Raw genomic sequence first — 18,991 nt, forward strand, 5'->3', positions numbered from 1 at the left:
GGCCGGGCGGCGCCGCGCCGCTCCGGCGACCCCGCGGGCTCTAGCACCGCCGGATTTAGAATCGCGGGCTTTAGAATCAGCCCATGTGGGTGAGATCTGTCTGCCTGTCTGACACCCGGGCCTGCAGTTTCTCTTTGCCTATGGAATTTCAGACAGCGCTGGGAACAGGTCCGGCCGCATATTTTGAGTGAGCGCGTTGTCCCTGTGTACTTAAAAAGGAAAGAAAGAGGAAAAGAAAGAAAAGACAAATTCTGATATTAACAGGAGCAGTTTCCTGACACAGGCCTCCTTCATCAGCTCCATCTGGCTTGAGCTAGCAAATGATGGTCTCGGAGAACCTCTTGCAAATAGAATTCTTTTCCACATGTTTTAGAACTTAGAAGCCTTAACTAGTTTCTTAACTCTAAACAGTTTAAACAATTTAATATTGTTTTTAAATTAGGACACAAAGAGTACATAGCCTTTTCAGTCGTCTTGGCAGTCTTCTTTTTATTCTGTTCTTGCCAACTTTTTAGAAGAAAGGGGTCAAAGTGGAGGGAAAAGTTTTATTCAGAGTTTGACACCACTAGGTGTAAATGCTCCGCATGTTGGTACTGGTGAGGGCAGGCAGACAGGCAACACAAATTGCTGGAAGTGCTTGGACCTTGACAGCCATCAGGTTTGGATTTTTATACCCAGGAGAAGGGTAGCGAGTACAGATGGTTTGCATTTTCACTCATTGCCTGTGGGTCCTTTCCATGGCCCTAAAAAAGGCAGGTTCATTATTATGACTATAGAAAAACACATTACTTAATCCTACAATTTAAACAAACAAAAATGGCCTTGCTTTTCAATTTGAAATGCATAGGTCATGTCAGCAGCAAAGTCTGTGCCTTGAAAGACTCTTGTGTTTCCTTTTCTAAATGTTTGGTTTAGGCAGAAGTAACATTTACTGAATGCCACATGACCCACTGTTTGTAATATAGGTTTGGCCTTTCCTTCTCCTCTGCATCTTTTTGTATACACACAAATACAAAACAAGGTATTCTCTGGATACCTTGACTTCTGCTTTTGTCCAAAAGAACTCAAAGTGGAGAAAACTTTGGTCAGGACAGAAGTTGGCTTTGGTTTTAAATGAGAAGGCACAAAATAGAGTTGTATGGTGTCCTCTGACAGTGCCCTTGCATCCATGCTGCTGGAGTTAATCATTTAGCCTCCCCTGTGCGCCAGCTTCCCAAGCAAGGAAAGTGATCTTGTGAAGGTAGTTAGGTCTTGGGGTGCATTAGGACAACAGTTAGAAAGGCCTCGCGGTATTCAGAGAGCAATAAAGGTGAGAGAACGTAAGTCCCATGCTAACTGGATCTGCACTGACTTGTCCCGTTATTCTAAGTCTTTTAGCTTTATGTGCCTCACACTTTATTTGAAAATGCTTTCAAGTCTTTTTAATGCATTCCTTAAAAACAAAAAAAAAATACTTAGTAAAGACTTACCAAGTGTTTGACCCTTTAAATTCATTATCTCAGTGCATTCTTTTAACAATGTATGAGTTAATTGCTGTATTTCCATTTTTACTCCCTAGGGATACAGAAGTTTTGAGAGATTCATAAATTTACTTACCCAGCTGTTACGGTGTAGAGCCAGATTAGAACATAAGTCTTTCAACTCTTAAATCATACCAGCTTCCACAATGTTAGCTACACAATGTTACCAGCTACACAAATGTTAGTGTTTGTCTTTATGCGTATTACTTGACATTATAATGCTCTCATCATTCTCTGTCTTCCTCTAGGAAAAACAGACGATTTTCTAAATGGAGACCACAAGGAACAGAAAGATCCTTATTTTGTGGAGACCCCCTATGGTTATCAGCTAGACTTAGATTTCCTCAAATACGTGGATGACATACAGAAAGGAAACACCATTAAGAAGTTGAATATCCAGAAGAAGAGGAAACCATCTGCGCCATGCTCAGAAACCAGAGCCACAGCTGGCCAGCAAGGTGTGTGGACTTCCACTGAATCCCTCGCATCCTCCAACAGCGATGACAAGCAGTGCCCCAGTTTCCTCCTAGCCAGAAGCCAAGTTACATCAACTCCAATCCAAAGGCCACTTGCCCCTCGGGAGATCTCACCTACTTTTCTTACTATCCCAGAAAGTCGCCAGCTACCACCACCCTCACCCCAACTCCCAAAGCACAACCCTCATGTCATCAAGACACTGATGGAAACCCGGAGAAGGCTGGAACAGGAGAGAGTCACCATGCAGATGACACCGTGTGAGTTCCGAAGGCCCAGACTGGCCAGTTTTGGAGGCATGGGCTCCACGAGCTCTCTCTCCTCCTTTATGAGTTCTGGAAACCAAAATCCTGTCATGCATCAGCTCCAGAATGGATACCAAGGCAACGGGGATTACAGTGGCTATGCCCCAGCTGCTGCCACCACTTCCTCCATGGGCAGCTCCATCCGCCACAGTCCCCTGAGCTCAGGAATCTCCACTCCAGTGACCAACGTGAGCCCCATGCACCTGCAGCACATCCGTGAGCAGATGGCTATTGCCCTGAAACGACTGAAGGAGCTTGAGGAGCAGGTGCGGACCATCCCTGTGCTCCAGGTAAAGATCTCTGTCTTGCAAGAAGAAAAAAGGCAGTTGGCTTCACAGTTGAAAAACCAAAGGGCTACATCCCAGAACGATGTCTGTGGTGTGAGGAAACGGTCTTATAGTGCTGGGAATGCATCCCAGCTGGAACAGCTCTCCAGGGTCCGGAGAAGTGGTGGAGAGTTATACATTGACTATGAGGAAGAAGAGATGGAGAGTGTAGAGCAGAGTACACAGAGGATAAAGGAGTTCCGGCAGCTCACAGCAGACATGCAGGCCCTGGAGCAGAAGATCCAAGACAGCAGCTATGAGGCTGCCCCAGAACTCAGGGAGAACGGGGAATGCCAGCCTCCAGGGTGTCGATCTGTGGCCGTGGGTAGTGATGAGGCCATGGAAGACATTGTTGTGTACCACAGGGCTTCCAAGTCCTGTAAGGATGCTGCTGTGGGAACAGTCACTGAGACAAGGAATTCTGGGGTCAGTGTGACAGAGGCCATGCTTGGAGTGACTACGGAAGCTGACAAAGAAATTGAACTGCAACAGCAAACCATAGAAGCCTTAAAAGAAAAAATCTATCGCCTAGAAGTACAGCTTAAAGAAACTACCCATGACCGTGAGATGACTAAACTCAAACAAGAGCTGCAGGCTGCTGGATCCAGGAAAAAAATTGACAAAGCCATCATGGCCCAGCCACTTGTTTTCAGCAAAATGGTGGAGGCAGTGGTGCACACTAGGGACCAGATGGCAGGCAATCATGTGGATATGGCTGACATATGTGTTGGGACCTCCGTGCAAACAAATAGCATAGGCATCTCCTGCCGGCCAGATTGTCATCATAAAGTTGTGGGACCCGAACTGCCTATGAGTTGGTGGATTGTTAAGGAAAGGGTAGAAATGCGTGACCGATGTACTGGGAGGTCTGTGGAGACATGTGACAAGCATGTGGGTGTGGAAATAAGTGTCTGCGAAACAGGCAGCAACACGGAGGAGTCTGTGAACGACCTCACACTCCTTAAGACCAACCTCAATCTCAAAGAAGTGCGATCAATTGGTTCTGGAGATTGTTCTGTGGATGTAACGGTCTGCTCTCCAAAAGAGTGCATCTCCCGGAGCATGAACACAGAGGCTGCTGGCCAGCTAGAAGCTGCTGTCATGGCCATACCTCATACCAAGAGCCAGCACACCAATACAGTTTTGGAACAGGTGAGTCAGTTCACCAACACTGAGACGGCCACCCTAGTAGAGTCCTGCACCAACACTTCCCTAAACACTTCAGACAAGCAGACCACCACCCAGACTGTGGAGATGCGAACAGTGGCTATAGGAGAAGGTCGAGTCAAGGACGTTAACTCCTCTGTCAAAACTCGGTCCATTGGGGTTGGAACTGTGCTCTCGGGCAATTCCGACTTTGACAGGCCATCAGCTGTGAAGACCAAAGAGTCAAGTGTGGGGCAGATCAATATTAACGACAACTATCTGGTTGGTCTCAAGATGAGGACCATAGGGTGTGGACCTCCGCAGTTAACTGTGGGGCTGACGGCCAGCAGGAGGAGCGTAGGTGTTGGAGATGAGCCTGTAGGAGAATTGTTGGAGAGCCCCCAGCCACAACCCCCTTCTGGAATGATGGCAGGCTTGGATCACTACATTGAACGTGTCCAGAAGCTTCTTGCAGAACAGCAAACACTGCTAGCTGAGAACTATAGTGAACTGGCAGAAGCATTTGGGGAACCTCACTCACAGATTGGCTCCCTCAACTCACAGCTCATCAGCACCCTATCATCCATCAACTCAGTCATGAAATCTGCAAGCACTGAAGAGCTGAGGAACCCTGACTTCCAGAAAATGAATCTGGGTAAATTCACAGGTAGGTGGCCTCTTGAGAGACCTGGGGGTGGGGAAGAATGGGAGGTACAGATTCTAAACTACACTTTTTGGAACTGTGGAGAAAACAAAACTGAGAATGGAAATCTATAAGCAGCTCTGATGATGCCTTTTAGTAGCTTTTTTAGCCTCTGGCTGAGGTGTGAGGCTAGAAGAAGGAAAAGTAAACTAGTGTTGGCTACCCTAGAGGCTGTTGGTTTAATACAGTGCTTTATTCTTTGCTTTCCAGTTATTTGCACATTTTTAAACAGGGTGACCTGAAAAAATTCCTACACTGTTTGAAACCACAGTAACCTGAATATTAAGATTTTAAAATACTAATATAAGATGTTTTGAATTGAAACTTTTATGAGAGAAGAGAGACTTCACTCATTAATTCAGCAAATAGTGAATTAATCAACATTGAATTCCCTCTCTGTTTCAAGCCTTAGATACAGGCTAGTGAACAAGGGTAGGTTAGTGAACAAAACCAAGCATAGTCTCAATCCTCATGGTGATTACATTCCAGTTGGGGCACAGACAATAAACAGTACACCTAGGACATGTCAGATGTGATACATTCAGTGACGAAAATGGTGGTTTGTGGTGGTCCAGGGTGTGGAGATGTGGTGATACAGGAGGGTATCTTTGATGAGGGCTCCTGAGCAAGAATTCCAAAAGAAAGGGAGCCCTTCTTCACTGTCCATTTTGATGTGTGCTTATATTTTTCTTTCTTTTTATTCATTGGGATTTCTACTCACCCCTTATTTTGTTTATATTTATATTATCCTGGGAGACTTTATGACATGCTATTTCCCTGTTGGCCTGCTAAAATTTACCTTTTTATCAGTTGCCTATGTCTCTAACCATTCATAATGTCATCCATGTATTGGGTCCCATCATGCCTGACTCTCTTACTTTCATGAACCAGTGTAACCTGGAGAAGCTTCCCTTATTCACACTTCATTTGTAAAGTGAGAATGAGAAGGGCTCCCATCCTGTGAGGCTGCAGTGTGTTCACCACTCGCATGCAGTGAACAGAGTACCCTTTGTTGTCCTGGTGGTGGTATTAGTAGCTTGTTGAGTATAGTGTCTTTTGTTAACCTGCTAAACTGGAGATTGAGATTTGGGAAGCTACTAATATAATACTCTCCTCTCTAACCATATGTTCCATGTAAAATGAATGTAAATGGCCCAAATTATTTGAATTTCACTTTATGTGAATGTACAATAATCTTAACTATAAGATTTCAGACTCTTCCTCTTTCTCTTTATAACCTTAAAAGGCAGTGATTAAAATTGACTGAAATAGATTATTTTTATGCCTCCCTAGGTTGTAATAACTGTGCTGTGGGACAGATAGTTTATTGTAGAAGAAAAAATAAATGTGATAGTGACAGCTGATGTGTGGGGTTTTACTTTTAGAATCAAGGAAATCTAATAAATGTACAGGGGAGTCATTTGGTATGTGGACCAAAGCAGAGTCTTAAGAAACTAGTAAGTCTTTTTTCCATTACTTTTTAAAAGTCATGATGTCAGATGTTGCAGTCAAAATAAAGCTCTTTTAAATGCCTTCAGACACAGATGGCACAGAGGATCATTATAAAAGCTTTTTTCCTGCCAGCCTTTCCCTGTCTTCCCCAAATTGGGCTTTTTATTTCACATTCTTGCCAAAAATATTCAGCTGTAACATTGGAGTAATCTGCCTGACACTCTGAGCATGGAGACAGGGGAGAAAGTTTTGTCTGGCTGGGTTAGAGTGGTTTTTGGTCTGTTTCCAGTTATGCTGACATTCCACACATCACTGTTTAGATCTGACCCTGCAAATGGACACCTAATTAATCAGCTAAATGCAGGAGACCTACAGCATTCATGAACAAAAGTATAAATATTTTTAATAGCACTTATGTGGTCAAAGTGACAGCTTCTCTCAGAACATGCAAGAACACCTTCTAAGTATTTCTGTAATTCACATCACATCTGTATTTTAAGCATTTTCCTCCAGAGTTCTAATGCAGAAGGAATTAGGGTAAGAACTCAGCCCTATACACTAAAATTTTGTTATCTGATGTTGTTATATGGGCAGAGAATTAAAACTATAAACTGTGAGGAGTGAAAGTGAGTCAGAATATACTGTGGATTACTGTGTACTGCCTAACAATACTGCCTAACAATATACCATATTGTTCACATAGAGTCTAGAGTACATTTCTGTACTAAAAGACATAACTAGAGTATAGGAAAGAATTCCACTTCAAACTCTCTTCCCCAAATAATATAATAAGGAATTTGGGTTTCACTAGAAAGAACATATAAATGATCATTTATGTGAACCCTCTGTTTTTATTTTAAAGAAATTGTTAAAATTGGATGCTTAAGTCAGATATCTGGATTCAGATTCTTACTCTGCCACTAGGACAAGTTGTCTTTGTTTCCTCACAGGGTTGAAATGAAGATTTAGTGACTTTAATATGAATAAAGAATTTGAAATAGTCTGTAGCAGAGAGTATAAACACTCAATAAATCATAGCCATCATTGCTATGGTTGTTTTTAGTACTTCCAAAAATGGAAATGAAGGTGGAAAAAAAATTGCCAAACAAAAATTGTACAAATGATCTTTTGTTTTTAATTCAGAATTTGAATTAAGTAATTCTAACTGGCTGTCACTTCTTTCTCCTCAATTATTTCACCTTTCCAACGTTTCTATAAAGATAGAGAAATATACATATAAAAAAGAGAAAGCAAAGTAGGTAGAATACATTTTTAGAGTCATTCAGAGTCCATCAAAGCTCAGAAGAAAGTCTAGATTGAATTAAGTTAATTTGTGCCCAGTCTAGAGAATTCCCTTCAGTTTCCCTAGAGTTGAAGGTTTGATGGTATCATTTTTCTGCACTTGATCTTAGCAAAAGGGTGAGAAGCAACGGTATCATTTTCTGTAAGCGAAAGAGAATCATTTTAACAGCATCATAATGCCTGCCTCTCTCATTCACTTTCTTTGTAACTGGAGTTACATGTTTGTAACTGGAATTTGTAACTGGAGTTATATGTTCGTAACAAGTGAAAAATTCATACCACAAGTTGTGAAAACTTCCCTCACACAAATTTGAATTCTGCCTGTAAACTTTTCACATAAAATGGCAAACATTTTTCCAGATTTAAAGACAAACATCACAGTTTGATACCGGTAGAATATGCTAGGGATCAAAATTATTCTATAAAGTACCTTAAAATACTTAAAGCAGTCAGTATTTTCTTTCACAGAATTAAAAAGTTAGGAAGAAATAAATTTCTGTTCTCATAGAAAACTTAGGGGAAAAAATGTTCTTCCTTTGAATCAATTGAATTGTTTGGGTTTGAGGCATGGGTTAATATTTCTTTTTTGTCTTTTTCCCTCTGGAGAGAGGGAAGAAGTGAAAGAATAATCTAGACAAATAACTTCTAGCTACAAATGATCTAAAAACATATGACTATCTCCGAGAAATACAAACTTAACTGCTTGATACAGGTTTATAGCAAAATTCATCTCACTTTCAGACAAAAGAGCTGCTTTTTAAGTCAGCTTCCACATTTGCTTTCATAGTTATCTTGGAATTGTTAAAATGTTTATGGACTTGTAGTCACTTCCATAACTGTGAAACCAATTTTGTAGACAGAGATTGGGCCAAGGCAAAAACATGTAATTTTTCATTACAAAAAGCTGTTTTCAGCTGTTTCCTAAATTGAAATAATGTACTATGTGTCCTTGTGTCCTACTATCAACTTTTATCACAATTTTCTTTAATAAATCCTGCAACAGCACCAGAATAATCCAAATGAAATGTTTCCACTGGCATCTAGCGGTATACAGTGGTGTAGTGGAAGGCCTGCTGACCTGGAAGTCAGATGAGCTGAATTCCTTTGCTGCCTCCCTGGAATGTGGAGTATCACTTTAACGAGAAAGGTCTGGGCTGCCATGTCCTCCTGTGTGATGGGAAGATTACATTTTTCTTGCTTAAAGACCTTTTGGCAGACTTACTCACCAGCCTACCCATCAGATTTCAGTGGGAAACTTTTTCTTTTCCCAAAAAATGCATACATTTCTATCAGCCACTACCACCCAATAGGCACATTCAGGACCTATTTTAGGGATTTACTATTGGAATAAACAGCCCGAGAATGTTTCTTATTAGAGAATAATTGTAAAGAAAGTACATTATTTAATCAGGTTCTCAAATCAGGGATAGTTGACCAGCAGAAAGATGGAAGTCACTAGCTCTGGGACATCTGTTAGACACTTCCCTTTAGCCCTACTGAAAATTTTGTACAGACATTTTGAATTCTATCCCTCTCCTTTCTTAGTCTTTGCGTTGACTCCTGTTTAAAAAGCTTAATATTTTAAAATGAAAGTTGTCATTTTAAATGGGCATTAGTAAAATGTATATGCATTCTGGAAAACAATGTTAGTTTACTTAGACATTTATACTCTGCACGCTCCAAAGATCTACAGTTCATTTACAGCTAAAGCATGGACAGTGTTAGCTTTTGAGAACTGAAATGGCTCTGGGTTCTCAAATGTTCAGTCAAAAATGACAAGTGTAGTGATTGATATTGGACAATGGTTATAGTTGTTTATCCTTCTCCAAAAGGCAAGTTATTCATATCTTATTTGGCCTTCTCAGCCTCTTTCCCTACTGAGGTCAACTGAGAGCTGTGCATTAAATGTCAAGTATGTATGCAAAGTGTGTTATTATAACAAAAAAAAGTTATAAAATAGAAAAATTTGCATTCCAGTTGGGAAGCCAAGACATGTGTACCAGAAATATGAGTGATAAATGTCAGTACATATTAGCCATCAAATAATGTTCACATAGAAAGTACTCAGAGTTCATCTACATTCAAGCCTTCTGAGGAAAGTAGGACCTTGGCTGTAAATGGAAGAACACACAGCGTATCTGTTTAGCCCAAGTATAGTTAATATAGTCTGTCAATGAGGGTTTTCTGGGTCAAGTCTTGGGATGGTGTGTAATTAAATGTGGGTGAGGTTGCAGTGAGGAAGAATCTGATTTAATCCACTCTAGCATTTTAGTTTCAAAGTGAGTACCCACTTTTAGATACATTCCTAACCAGTTTGTTCCTAGGAAAATATTAAATTGGGCTTAGAGGTTGTTGTCTCCAGTTTAAGTTGACTATTTACATTGATGTGTTGGTTTTCAGGAGATTGCTTAGATGTGAGCCTTCTTTCTCCACCATCAAAGCTACATACTTTCCCCCTCAAAATAATATATACCAAAAAAGAAGGTGATTATTTATAAATTATCTCTATCATCTATCCCTAAAGCCAATATTTGTGCTGAAAAGGATGAATTCATGCTGAAAAGGATGAATTCATGCTTAAATACTCATGGAAAGCTAAAATAATTATTTCCAATTCCTTTGAAATGTTAGTTAATACCTTAGTGATTGAATGACCTCCATAATAAATCAAAATTTTCAGACCTACTCCTTACATGCAGTGAGAAAATGTTCTTTAAAAGTAAAATCAGATTAACTAGCTGAACATTTAACACAATAACATGGTTAATTAACTGACCACACACTGCTTAATTAGGTTTTCAGAAAGCACTGGCATTAAAAATAAAAATATGGGGCCCTCCCTGGTGGCGCAGCGGGTTAAAGCACTGCACTGAGAAGCTAAAGCCACTTCCACATGGGTTCAATTCTCATCTGCCCCAGAGGTGACCACATGGCGTGGCAGACCTCTCCTGCCCCGCCCGCCCACTGCTCCCCTCAGCAGTGTACTTCGTAGATCTGCCTGTTCTGCTCCCCACTCTGTCTCTAATGAAGCCTCTCACCACCCCTGAGCCTCTGGCCTGTACCCCAGTTCTGTATGTACAAATAAAATAAACCTTAAAAAAAATAAAAATATGGTTAACGTGCCAGAAGAGTTGGAATATATGAACAAAGAACTATTAAAATCAGTTTCAATATGGTTTTTAAAGTAAAATTTCTGACATTTAGGAATACTTTGGTAGCAATTAATACCCAGTCCTGATGGATACATGTCACAGAGGAAACTGGAGAAAATGATCTTCAAAAATTCCTCTAGCTCCATTTTTCATTTAATTGTTTTTCTTATAAAATAATTTGTTTTAACATTTCTGCAGTCAAAAGAATATTTACAAAAGTTTTCAACTTAAATACTTTTCACCATAGTTTAACTAGTGTAATTATCCATATATATATATATATAATTACCGTATCATAAAACTGTTTTTGTGAAGTGTTTTTGCTTAAGTCAAAGGAGGTAGGGAACAGGGGCTGGGGAAGGGAAGCAGAGGAGGTAATGGCAAAGGTGGTTTGGTGGAAGGCATGTGAGATATATGCACATATGGAAGAGCAAAAATCTAACCCCCAAATAAATTTTTTAATTAAAAAATAATTATCCATATGTAAATTCAAAGCGTACTTTAGAATTGGAATTTATGCTTCCAAAGTTATCTTATTTTCAAGAACACTTTGTGGTTATCTTATTTTCAAGAACACTTTTACTCACCACTAATCTGATCAAGTCTTAAAATTAGGCTCATGCTTTATTGGCATTTATGGTCATTATAAGTTTGAGTTACTGACCAAAGACATTGCACATTTCCTCAGCCCTCCCCTCTGTACCTTTGCTGACTCCCCAGTGGTGCCTATAGAAACCTTTGCCACCTGGGGGGAACTTTGGTCATTTAGGCCAGAGTGCCAGAATTCGGAAGGTGTCCTATGATCACCATGTTGCTGTGCTCATATTGTTTGGGTAGCATTCACCGTTGGTCATGGATGTCTACCATTAGTGTTCCAGGGCTATTAGCTGCACCACCTAAGAATTCACATGGTTCAAGTTTATGGATTAATACTAGAGGCAAGTCTAACTTCTTATTTTCAGCAGTTAAGTTTTCTTCTGGTTCATTTAACAAAGTGGCCCCCCCACCACCAGCTGCACATGAGCTTTTAAAAAATAGTAATATACCCCACTGCAAACAGTCTGTTGAATTTTTTTTAAAGTTCTGCTCCCAGCTCAGATGATTCTAAACTCAATGGGTTTAGTCCTTTCAGTCTGTGAGTGACTTTATTTTGGCCCATGGCAACACCTTTCCTAGGCTGCACTTGACAGAGCTGTAGTTCTTCAGAATCTGAGGCTGGTGTCTGTGTCACCACAGGTGTGCCCTCTAACTGCGAGAATCTTACTAACTTCACACAACTATTAGGTGCTTTTCCAAAGCAGCCAGTATTTCAACACAATATAAAAATATATATATATTTTCTGGAAATAAAGGTGACAGATTCCCTTTGATTTTAATGCTTAACAACTAGTTTAACATTTTATGTTGTTTAGCACTGAAAGAGACACCACAGAATAAAATGGCCAGGCAACTTATGTTCCAATGAAGGAGACAAAAGTGGGGAAAACACACACACACACACACACACACACACACACACAAGGAAGAGTATATATTGGTCCAGATACTAAGTGCTCCCGGACAAAGAAGGAAAAAGTTCTTTTTGGAATGGTATCATAGCTGTTATGAAAACAGAATTGGGGCAAGCCTTGAAAACAGTATGGATGGGATTCAACTTTTAAAGGGTACTGACATTCCAGGTCTCTAGAATAGTCCAGTAAAGAATGACACAGAAATGGGGGTGATTAAGTCTTTAGACAATTCTGGATTATTTAAGATGAAATTGTCCACACTGAAAAGGAAGGGCCCTCATATGTCTTGAAGCACTGAAACTTGATTGGAGAAGCTTTGAATGTCCTACTTTATAAAACTAACCTTCAGTGAGGAGTGGTTGCCCCCAGTTGGGGAGATAATCTTGAAGGGGGCAGACTGGAGGAAAGAGGTTGTTAGAAATATTTTATATCTTAGTTAGGAAAGTAGTTACAAACTTCATCAACCTCTGCATTTAAAATTATATATAAAGTATACCTCAGTTTAAAAATCTCTAAAAACTGTTAAAGAGCCTACAAATTAAATCAGTGAAAATATATGACTGGGGTTCTGCTTCAAACACTATATAATTGTTAAGAGACCACTGGAGAAATTTTAATACTGACCCAAACATGTGATTACCTTAAGAAATAATTACACTTTTTTTTAGTTTAATATTATAATTTTAAGAGTTCTTCATTTTATAATACATACTGAAATATTTATGGATGACAGTAATAGGACCTCTGCCTTTGCTTCAAAATAATTTAGTATAAGTAGATGGATGAAACCAGTATTATTGTCCCTTTTTGTATATATTTAAGGTATCAATAGTAAAAACTGTTAATGCATTTGTTCTTTAATAGGAAAATGCCTAGTAAAAGTGTTTCTCTAGAAAGTGTTTGACTCGGAAAAATGTTTCTCAGACTAATTACTGAGGCTTTTAGAGTAATTGTGGATGGAGTTAGAGAAGGAATGAAGAATACAGTATTTTGTTTACTTTGTTGAAAGTAAGTCAGAGGCACTTTAGATGTTTTGTATTTGCTATTAAGGAGACACATCAGAACATGGGATTAATAAATATTATTTGGAGAACTGAATCAGCATTATCTCTGTGTGTTAAGGAAGGAGGTAGACTTATGAACGTATCACCTGAGGAGTTTCCAAGGCCCATCAAACTAAAGGTGTGAGCTTAGTGAACAGAGGTCCACAGAATTAGGAAATGTAGACTCTAATCCTGCTCTGTGGCCTCAGCCAATTTATTGAATCTCCCTACCCTTCAGAATTCTTAGCTGGAATATATGAGAATTAAAATTTAAATGCTGTGTAAAGTCTCATTTAGGAAATTTTGCCTCCCTACACCCCTTTTTATTAGAGTGTCATTGTTTCAAACTGGTAGTTTCCAAACTGGGCCACTGCATCAAAGTCTCTTTTGACTGAATCAGTGGGGGTGGTTAGAAATGTCTCTCTATCAGACCCACAGAATGATTTTCTGGGCAAGGTTCTGAGAATCTACATTTTTACAAATATCCCAGATGGATTCTTATAATCAATGGAATTTGAAGAGTTTTAGAATGGATCATAGTTCTTTTTCTTCAGATTGCTCAAAATGCATTCAATACTTAGTTATTTTCTTCTAAGGATATAAGGGATTTCAAAATTTTAAAGGAGAGAAAATTGTAGTCAGATTCATATCACATGACATTGTGGATAGATTTACATTTTTTCAAATTAGCAACTTAAGTTTACAAGAGATAATTTAGGAAATAGAGACACAAAGAAGAAAAAATACAGTAACCCATAATTTTGTAGCCTTAGGAAAGCAGTATTGAATGGATTGTTGTATATCCTTACAGGCAACATGTATACATATAAACGTTAACGATTTACCAAAATAGGTTTGTTTTCTTTATACTCTTTATAGCCTTTGAAACCCATACATTATTTTCATATTTCTATATTATGTCCACCAACATCAACATCTTTAAGGGCCATATAGAAGTCTGTTGTATAAATATACCAGAGCCTCCTTCCTCTGTTTCTTTCTGACACATGCTATCTGCCTTTTAAAATTTATTTACTATTTTGCATATGGATCATGTCCCTGCTCTCTAAACTGGCAGTTGTTGCATCTGCAAGGAAGCAGATCCCAGACCAAGAAGGACCACAGGTATACTGGAAAGTGAAGTGAAGTAAGATAATTGGTGCCAGGCTGCAGGTGTCTGTAGCACCTGCTATGTGTGTGACCTACTTTCCTGAGCATAGGAAGCTCTTTAGATTTTCTCGAATTTTGTTTTTGCTAGAGTAAAAACAGGATTCGAGTAGAGTGGGAGTATGACTCTGCAGGAAGGTGTGAGGGAGAGGGGAGATGATGAAGTGAGAGGAACAATCTGGAGGCAGCACCAGCGGCCAGAGACGAGGTGAGGTGGCAGCAGCCTGAACAGAGAACAGAGGCACTGTGGTGTTAGAATGATGAGACCTGGCAGATCCCATGTGGTAATAAAGCGAAAGACAAATAGTCAAAGAAAGCTGGGGGTTTCAATTTGGGGCACATAGGTAGTAGTACCATTTACGCAAAAGAAAACATGGGAGCAAAACACTTGAGAAAATGATGAGTTGTGAGAATCTTAAAAAACAAATTTTAGCCCCTTTTATCCTAGCATCACACACTTCTCCACCCATCTTCTTTCTGACAGGCAGTAATATGGACTGTACTTGTACGTGTGGAGGCCTTCAGTCTGGAAGACCAGCAAGTGCCCAGACATCCCAGCATGCACCAGAGCTGGGGACCATAGAAGGGAGGCCCGTCTGCAGCCAGGATTCCCTCCCATCTCAGGAAAGCACGTTGAGCCCTGTGAACCTGACTGATGACCAGATAGCCTCTGGCCTCTATGGTAACTTTCCTCACTCACAGCCCTTAGCAGCAGGATTCTAGGAACAGCACTGAAACATTTCAGTGCAAGGCTTGTATGCCTCCTGCACTGACCTGAAAGAACATTTCTGTCATTAGGTGGTAGGCCTAGAATACATTGAATTAAGATTACTAAAGAGAGGTCCCTCCCTGGTGGCACAGGGGTTAAAGCACAGTACTGTGAAACTTTCCAAAGCTACTGCAGCACGAGTTCGATTCCCAGCTAGGGAGCTGACCCACATGGTGTGGCAGACTTCTCCTGACCCACCTACTGTTCCTCTCAGCAGTGTGCTTCAGTACATCTGCTTGTTCTGCTCCCTACTCTGTCTCTGGTAAATCCTCTCACCTCCCCACACCTCTGGCCTGTACCCCAGTTCTGTGTGCATAAATAAATAAATCTTTAAAAAAAAAAATAAAGATTACTAAAGAGAGCTGTGCAGTGCCCTGAAGAAAATGTATCTGATGTTGTGGATTTTGAAATATTTTAAATAGCATTCCACGCCTTCACAGTCTGGAAAACAAATTTTTTCCAGGTTATCTCAGCCGAAGAAAAAGAGTAATAACAATCCCTATCTTAGTGTCTAACTGGCTTTTGAGGATCAAATAAGACATGACATCATTTCATAAACAATAAAGCCTGACACAAATGCTAGTTGTCACTGCTTTTGTTTTGTCTGGAAGAACAGATGGATTTTTGTCCCATTTAAAGAATTTTGTGTATATTTCTTACATATAAACATTTAATTTTACATGAATGAAGGAAGAAAACACAACATTGTACATGAAGATTACCTATTCATTTAATTTATGTAAATTTTAATCCCCTTGATTCACTTTTCCACAGTATGTACAAATAATGAAAGTACACTGAAGTCCATCATGAAGAAGAAAGATGGTAACAAAGATTCAAATGGAACAAAAAAGAACCTTCAGTTTGTTGGCATTAATGGCGGGTAAGGAAAAATGGTGCTCGTGTTTTTACATGTTCTGTCTCTTGCCTCCCGCCTACTTAAGTCCTATTTAAAGGTGCCTACTCTAGGATGCTGCCTCCTCTTGGTGACGGAAGATTCCCTCCTCAGGTGCATTTGGGCTTCTCCTCTATCCTCTTCTTGCTGTCTCTAAGGATATGTCACTCTTTGAAGGATACCTGATGAAGCTGAGCGATTTACATCTTCTCACCTCTGCTGAAAAAAAAAATGATAGTCTTCGACAAAAGCTGTGGGCAGCAGGTTCCCTGCACTGTTGGACAACTTGTACTTACCTATGTTAGAATTCAAAAGCAAGCAGAAAAAGATGGAGCACATCACTCCAGAGGCCAGTGATAGTGATCCACACCTCCAAAATGGGTTGCTTTGCTTAGCTCTCCATGTTCACAATACATGGTTAGGCCTTTCACCAGAAACATAACCTAGCCATGCCATCAGTTCTGTACTTTCTAAACAGACTATAAGCTTGTTGTTTATGCCCTCTCTTCCAGTTGACCCTAGTAAATATGAATCAAAATGATTAATTGATCGTTAATGAACATATGGCCTGAAGAAGAAAACAATTGTACAGAATTAGTTGAAATATTTATATAGTGAAGTATTCCATTTGAAAAATGCTTGTTTTCCAAAGCTTTATAACTGTATTAGATGACGTGGCCCTGGAGTTCTTAGAGGACTTGTAACCAAATGACTACTGGCTAGTTAAATAATTTGGTTACCTTGATACGCAGAGAATTAATGGGACGAAATAGGAAGAATAAAAGAAAAAAGGAACCGTTGCAGACCTCATTTCCATAAATTCCATTACCTCTTGATTTATGCTAAGTAGTGTATGATACCAGTTGGCAACTGAGGTCAGAATCCACTGAGAACTACCAGACATTTGAATAGTCCTTACTTTGAACATCCATGTTCAGAGTGTACAACCATTGGTGAAGTTTCTGAAGTCAGCAGCCTTCCCTTTGTAGAAATTTCTATCACTGGGTCTTTATGGGCACACCTTGCATCTCCTGAAATCCCAATTGCCACCTAGGTATGAAACTACTTCAAGTGATGATTCCAGCTCAGATGAAAGTTCTTCTTCCGAGTCAGATGACGAATGTGATGTCACTGAGTATCCTCCTGAGGAAGAGGAGGAGGAAGAGGAGGATGAAGAAATGGCAGAAGGGCACCATGCAATTAATATTGAAAGTTTCAAGTCCTCCCAGGTGGAAGATGAAATGCAGGTTCAAGAATGTGAACCTGAGAAGGTGGAAATCAGAGAGAGGTGTGGTACATTCCCCTTTCCTCCCTTAACCCCTCCTGCATTTAATGTACTTTGGCAGTAGAATCTCCGTTTAGGGCATTTTGCAATTTTGTCTAATTGTTTGGTCTCTCCAATCACCAAAGGACAACATAACATTATCTGTTCCTCTGAGGTAGGTGCATCTTGTGATACTAATAAATACCAGAACAGAAGGTGATAGTTCCTTTATCTGTTAGGACAGCAAAGAGAATGTTTTGATATCTCATCATTTTGTTTTTGTTAAATATCTGTTACCTAGTTTTATATGTGGAGACACCATTCATAGAACTGTTAAGCACCACTGAAGATACCATTATTTGAACATAACACCTCACATTAAAAATTTTTGTGACTAGGACATTTTCTTCTAAAGTTCCAGATTTCATCATTAGCCAATTATTTCAAGAGAAACATTGTATGTGAGTGGAACCATTTTTTTACTTCAAAGATCACATTTACTATAAAAATGACGTAATCATTACATGTCTAAATTCTGTTACTCTTTGAGCAGTTGAAATTATTATAAATAGTGGATTATAAATAGTGGCTGAAATAAAAATCAAACACTATGGCTGGCTTGAAAAAGTAACTAAAAACAGTGATTTTAAAGACTGTATACTAGTAAATATGGAATCAGTGCTTAGCAAACAGTAGAATAGATAAAAAATTCATTATGCTTTCTTACAATGTAAAGTATAAGTAATAATATTTCAGAAAACTTACCTCTTTAATTTTGTAAATGAAAATTTAACTGTATTAATACAAGGTGTTTTTAGTTTATATCTCCACATATTTTCAAATGATTCACTGTCTTGTCATTGTTTTTCAACAGCTTTATTGCCATATATTTTCCATAAGTCTTCTGATTTTTAAATTTATATTTCCTCGTGGGTTAAACAACCACTTCAGAGCCACCAGATTCAAGTTCAGATATGTGGTTAACTGGTCAGCACAATGGATATGTGATCATTCCAGTTTCTTCAACCCTGTGAAAGTAAACTGTTATTAAGAACTTAGAACAGAACCTGTGAAAAATCTCCAAATGTTATTCCATATCATAAAGGCCAAAGCCCAGTGAAAGACCTTGAGTTCTTTTTGTATGACACTTTGGTCCTCCGACCCAGGGACACCTGGTCACCATGGAGCACTTTACAACAGCCTTGGCCAGCTTGGGGCATCTTGACTTAAATGATCACAGAGTTTGAGATAAAAAATACCTTCCCTTTTCTAATCAATCATTAATTCTTTTATCTTTTACCCTTTTAGGTATGAATTAAGTGAGAAGATGCTATCTGCATGCAACTTACTAAAAAATAACATAAATGACCCCAAAGCTTTGACCAGCAAAGATATGGTGAGTCTGACCTACAGACATTCTCCCCATCTTTACAAAGTCCCCAGTGGTCACCATTCAACTATGTGCCATGAGCTGTTGTTGCCTGCGTGTTCTGTCCCGCCCCACCCCCAAAACTATTCCTAGCATGTGTGGGCCTTGTGAGCATCGTGCCACTGCTCCCCAGATCACACTGAACAAACATTTCCCTCTGACCCAACTTCAGATGTTCTTGCCCCACCCTGTACTTTTCTCGGTGCTGGAGCATCTGTGAGGCATCGATTTGCAGAACGGGAGATTAATTGCAGTCATTCTTTCAACATGTTCTACTTCTGCTCACAAAGCCTTGTGATCCAGGGAGCAGAATTCCAACTTTTTTTTTTTAAATTAACATATGTTTTTAAAGGAAAGCTATCTGGGCTGAGGTTGGCATTCCTGTCAGTTATGAAACTGCATGTTTTGTTCTCATGTGGAGTGCAGGCAGCCACTATTTTTAAACATAGAAATAGCTGCACTTGTCATCTTCTTGCAGTTTGGGAGCTTCAGAAACAAACAACATAGAAGTGGATGTGGGCCTTAGCCTGACT

General features: G+C 39.5%; 1 protein-coding gene across 3 annotated transcripts in view; it reads left to right on the forward strand.

The window, feature by feature from the left end:
* KANK1 (KN motif and ankyrin repeat domains 1) overlaps positions 1-18,991 on the forward strand; it is a 185,229-nt gene that overhangs the window by 156,069 nt on the left and 10,169 nt on the right. For 2 of the 3 annotated variants that reach the window (XM_012721509.1, XM_004677622.2), the window contains exons 4-8: positions 1,769-4,438; positions 14,586-14,783; positions 15,645-15,753; positions 16,820-17,053; positions 18,338-18,425. In XM_012721509.1, coding sequence (XP_012576963.1) covers positions 1,769-4,438; positions 14,586-14,783; positions 15,645-15,753; positions 16,820-17,053; positions 18,338-18,425 — 3,299 coding nt within the window. The remainder of the gene's footprint in view (positions 1-1,768; positions 4,439-14,585; positions 14,784-15,644; positions 15,754-16,819; positions 17,054-18,337; positions 18,426-18,991) is intronic. The other variant, XM_012721510.1, reaches the window with a different exon arrangement.

The sequence above is a fragment of the Condylura cristata genome, unplaced genomic scaffold, assembly GCF_000260355.1.
Source record: "Condylura cristata isolate star-nosed mole 26May11 unplaced genomic scaffold, ConCri1.0 scaffold00006, whole genome shotgun sequence".
NCBI lineage: Eukaryota > Metazoa > Chordata > Mammalia > Eulipotyphla > Talpidae > Condylura > Condylura cristata.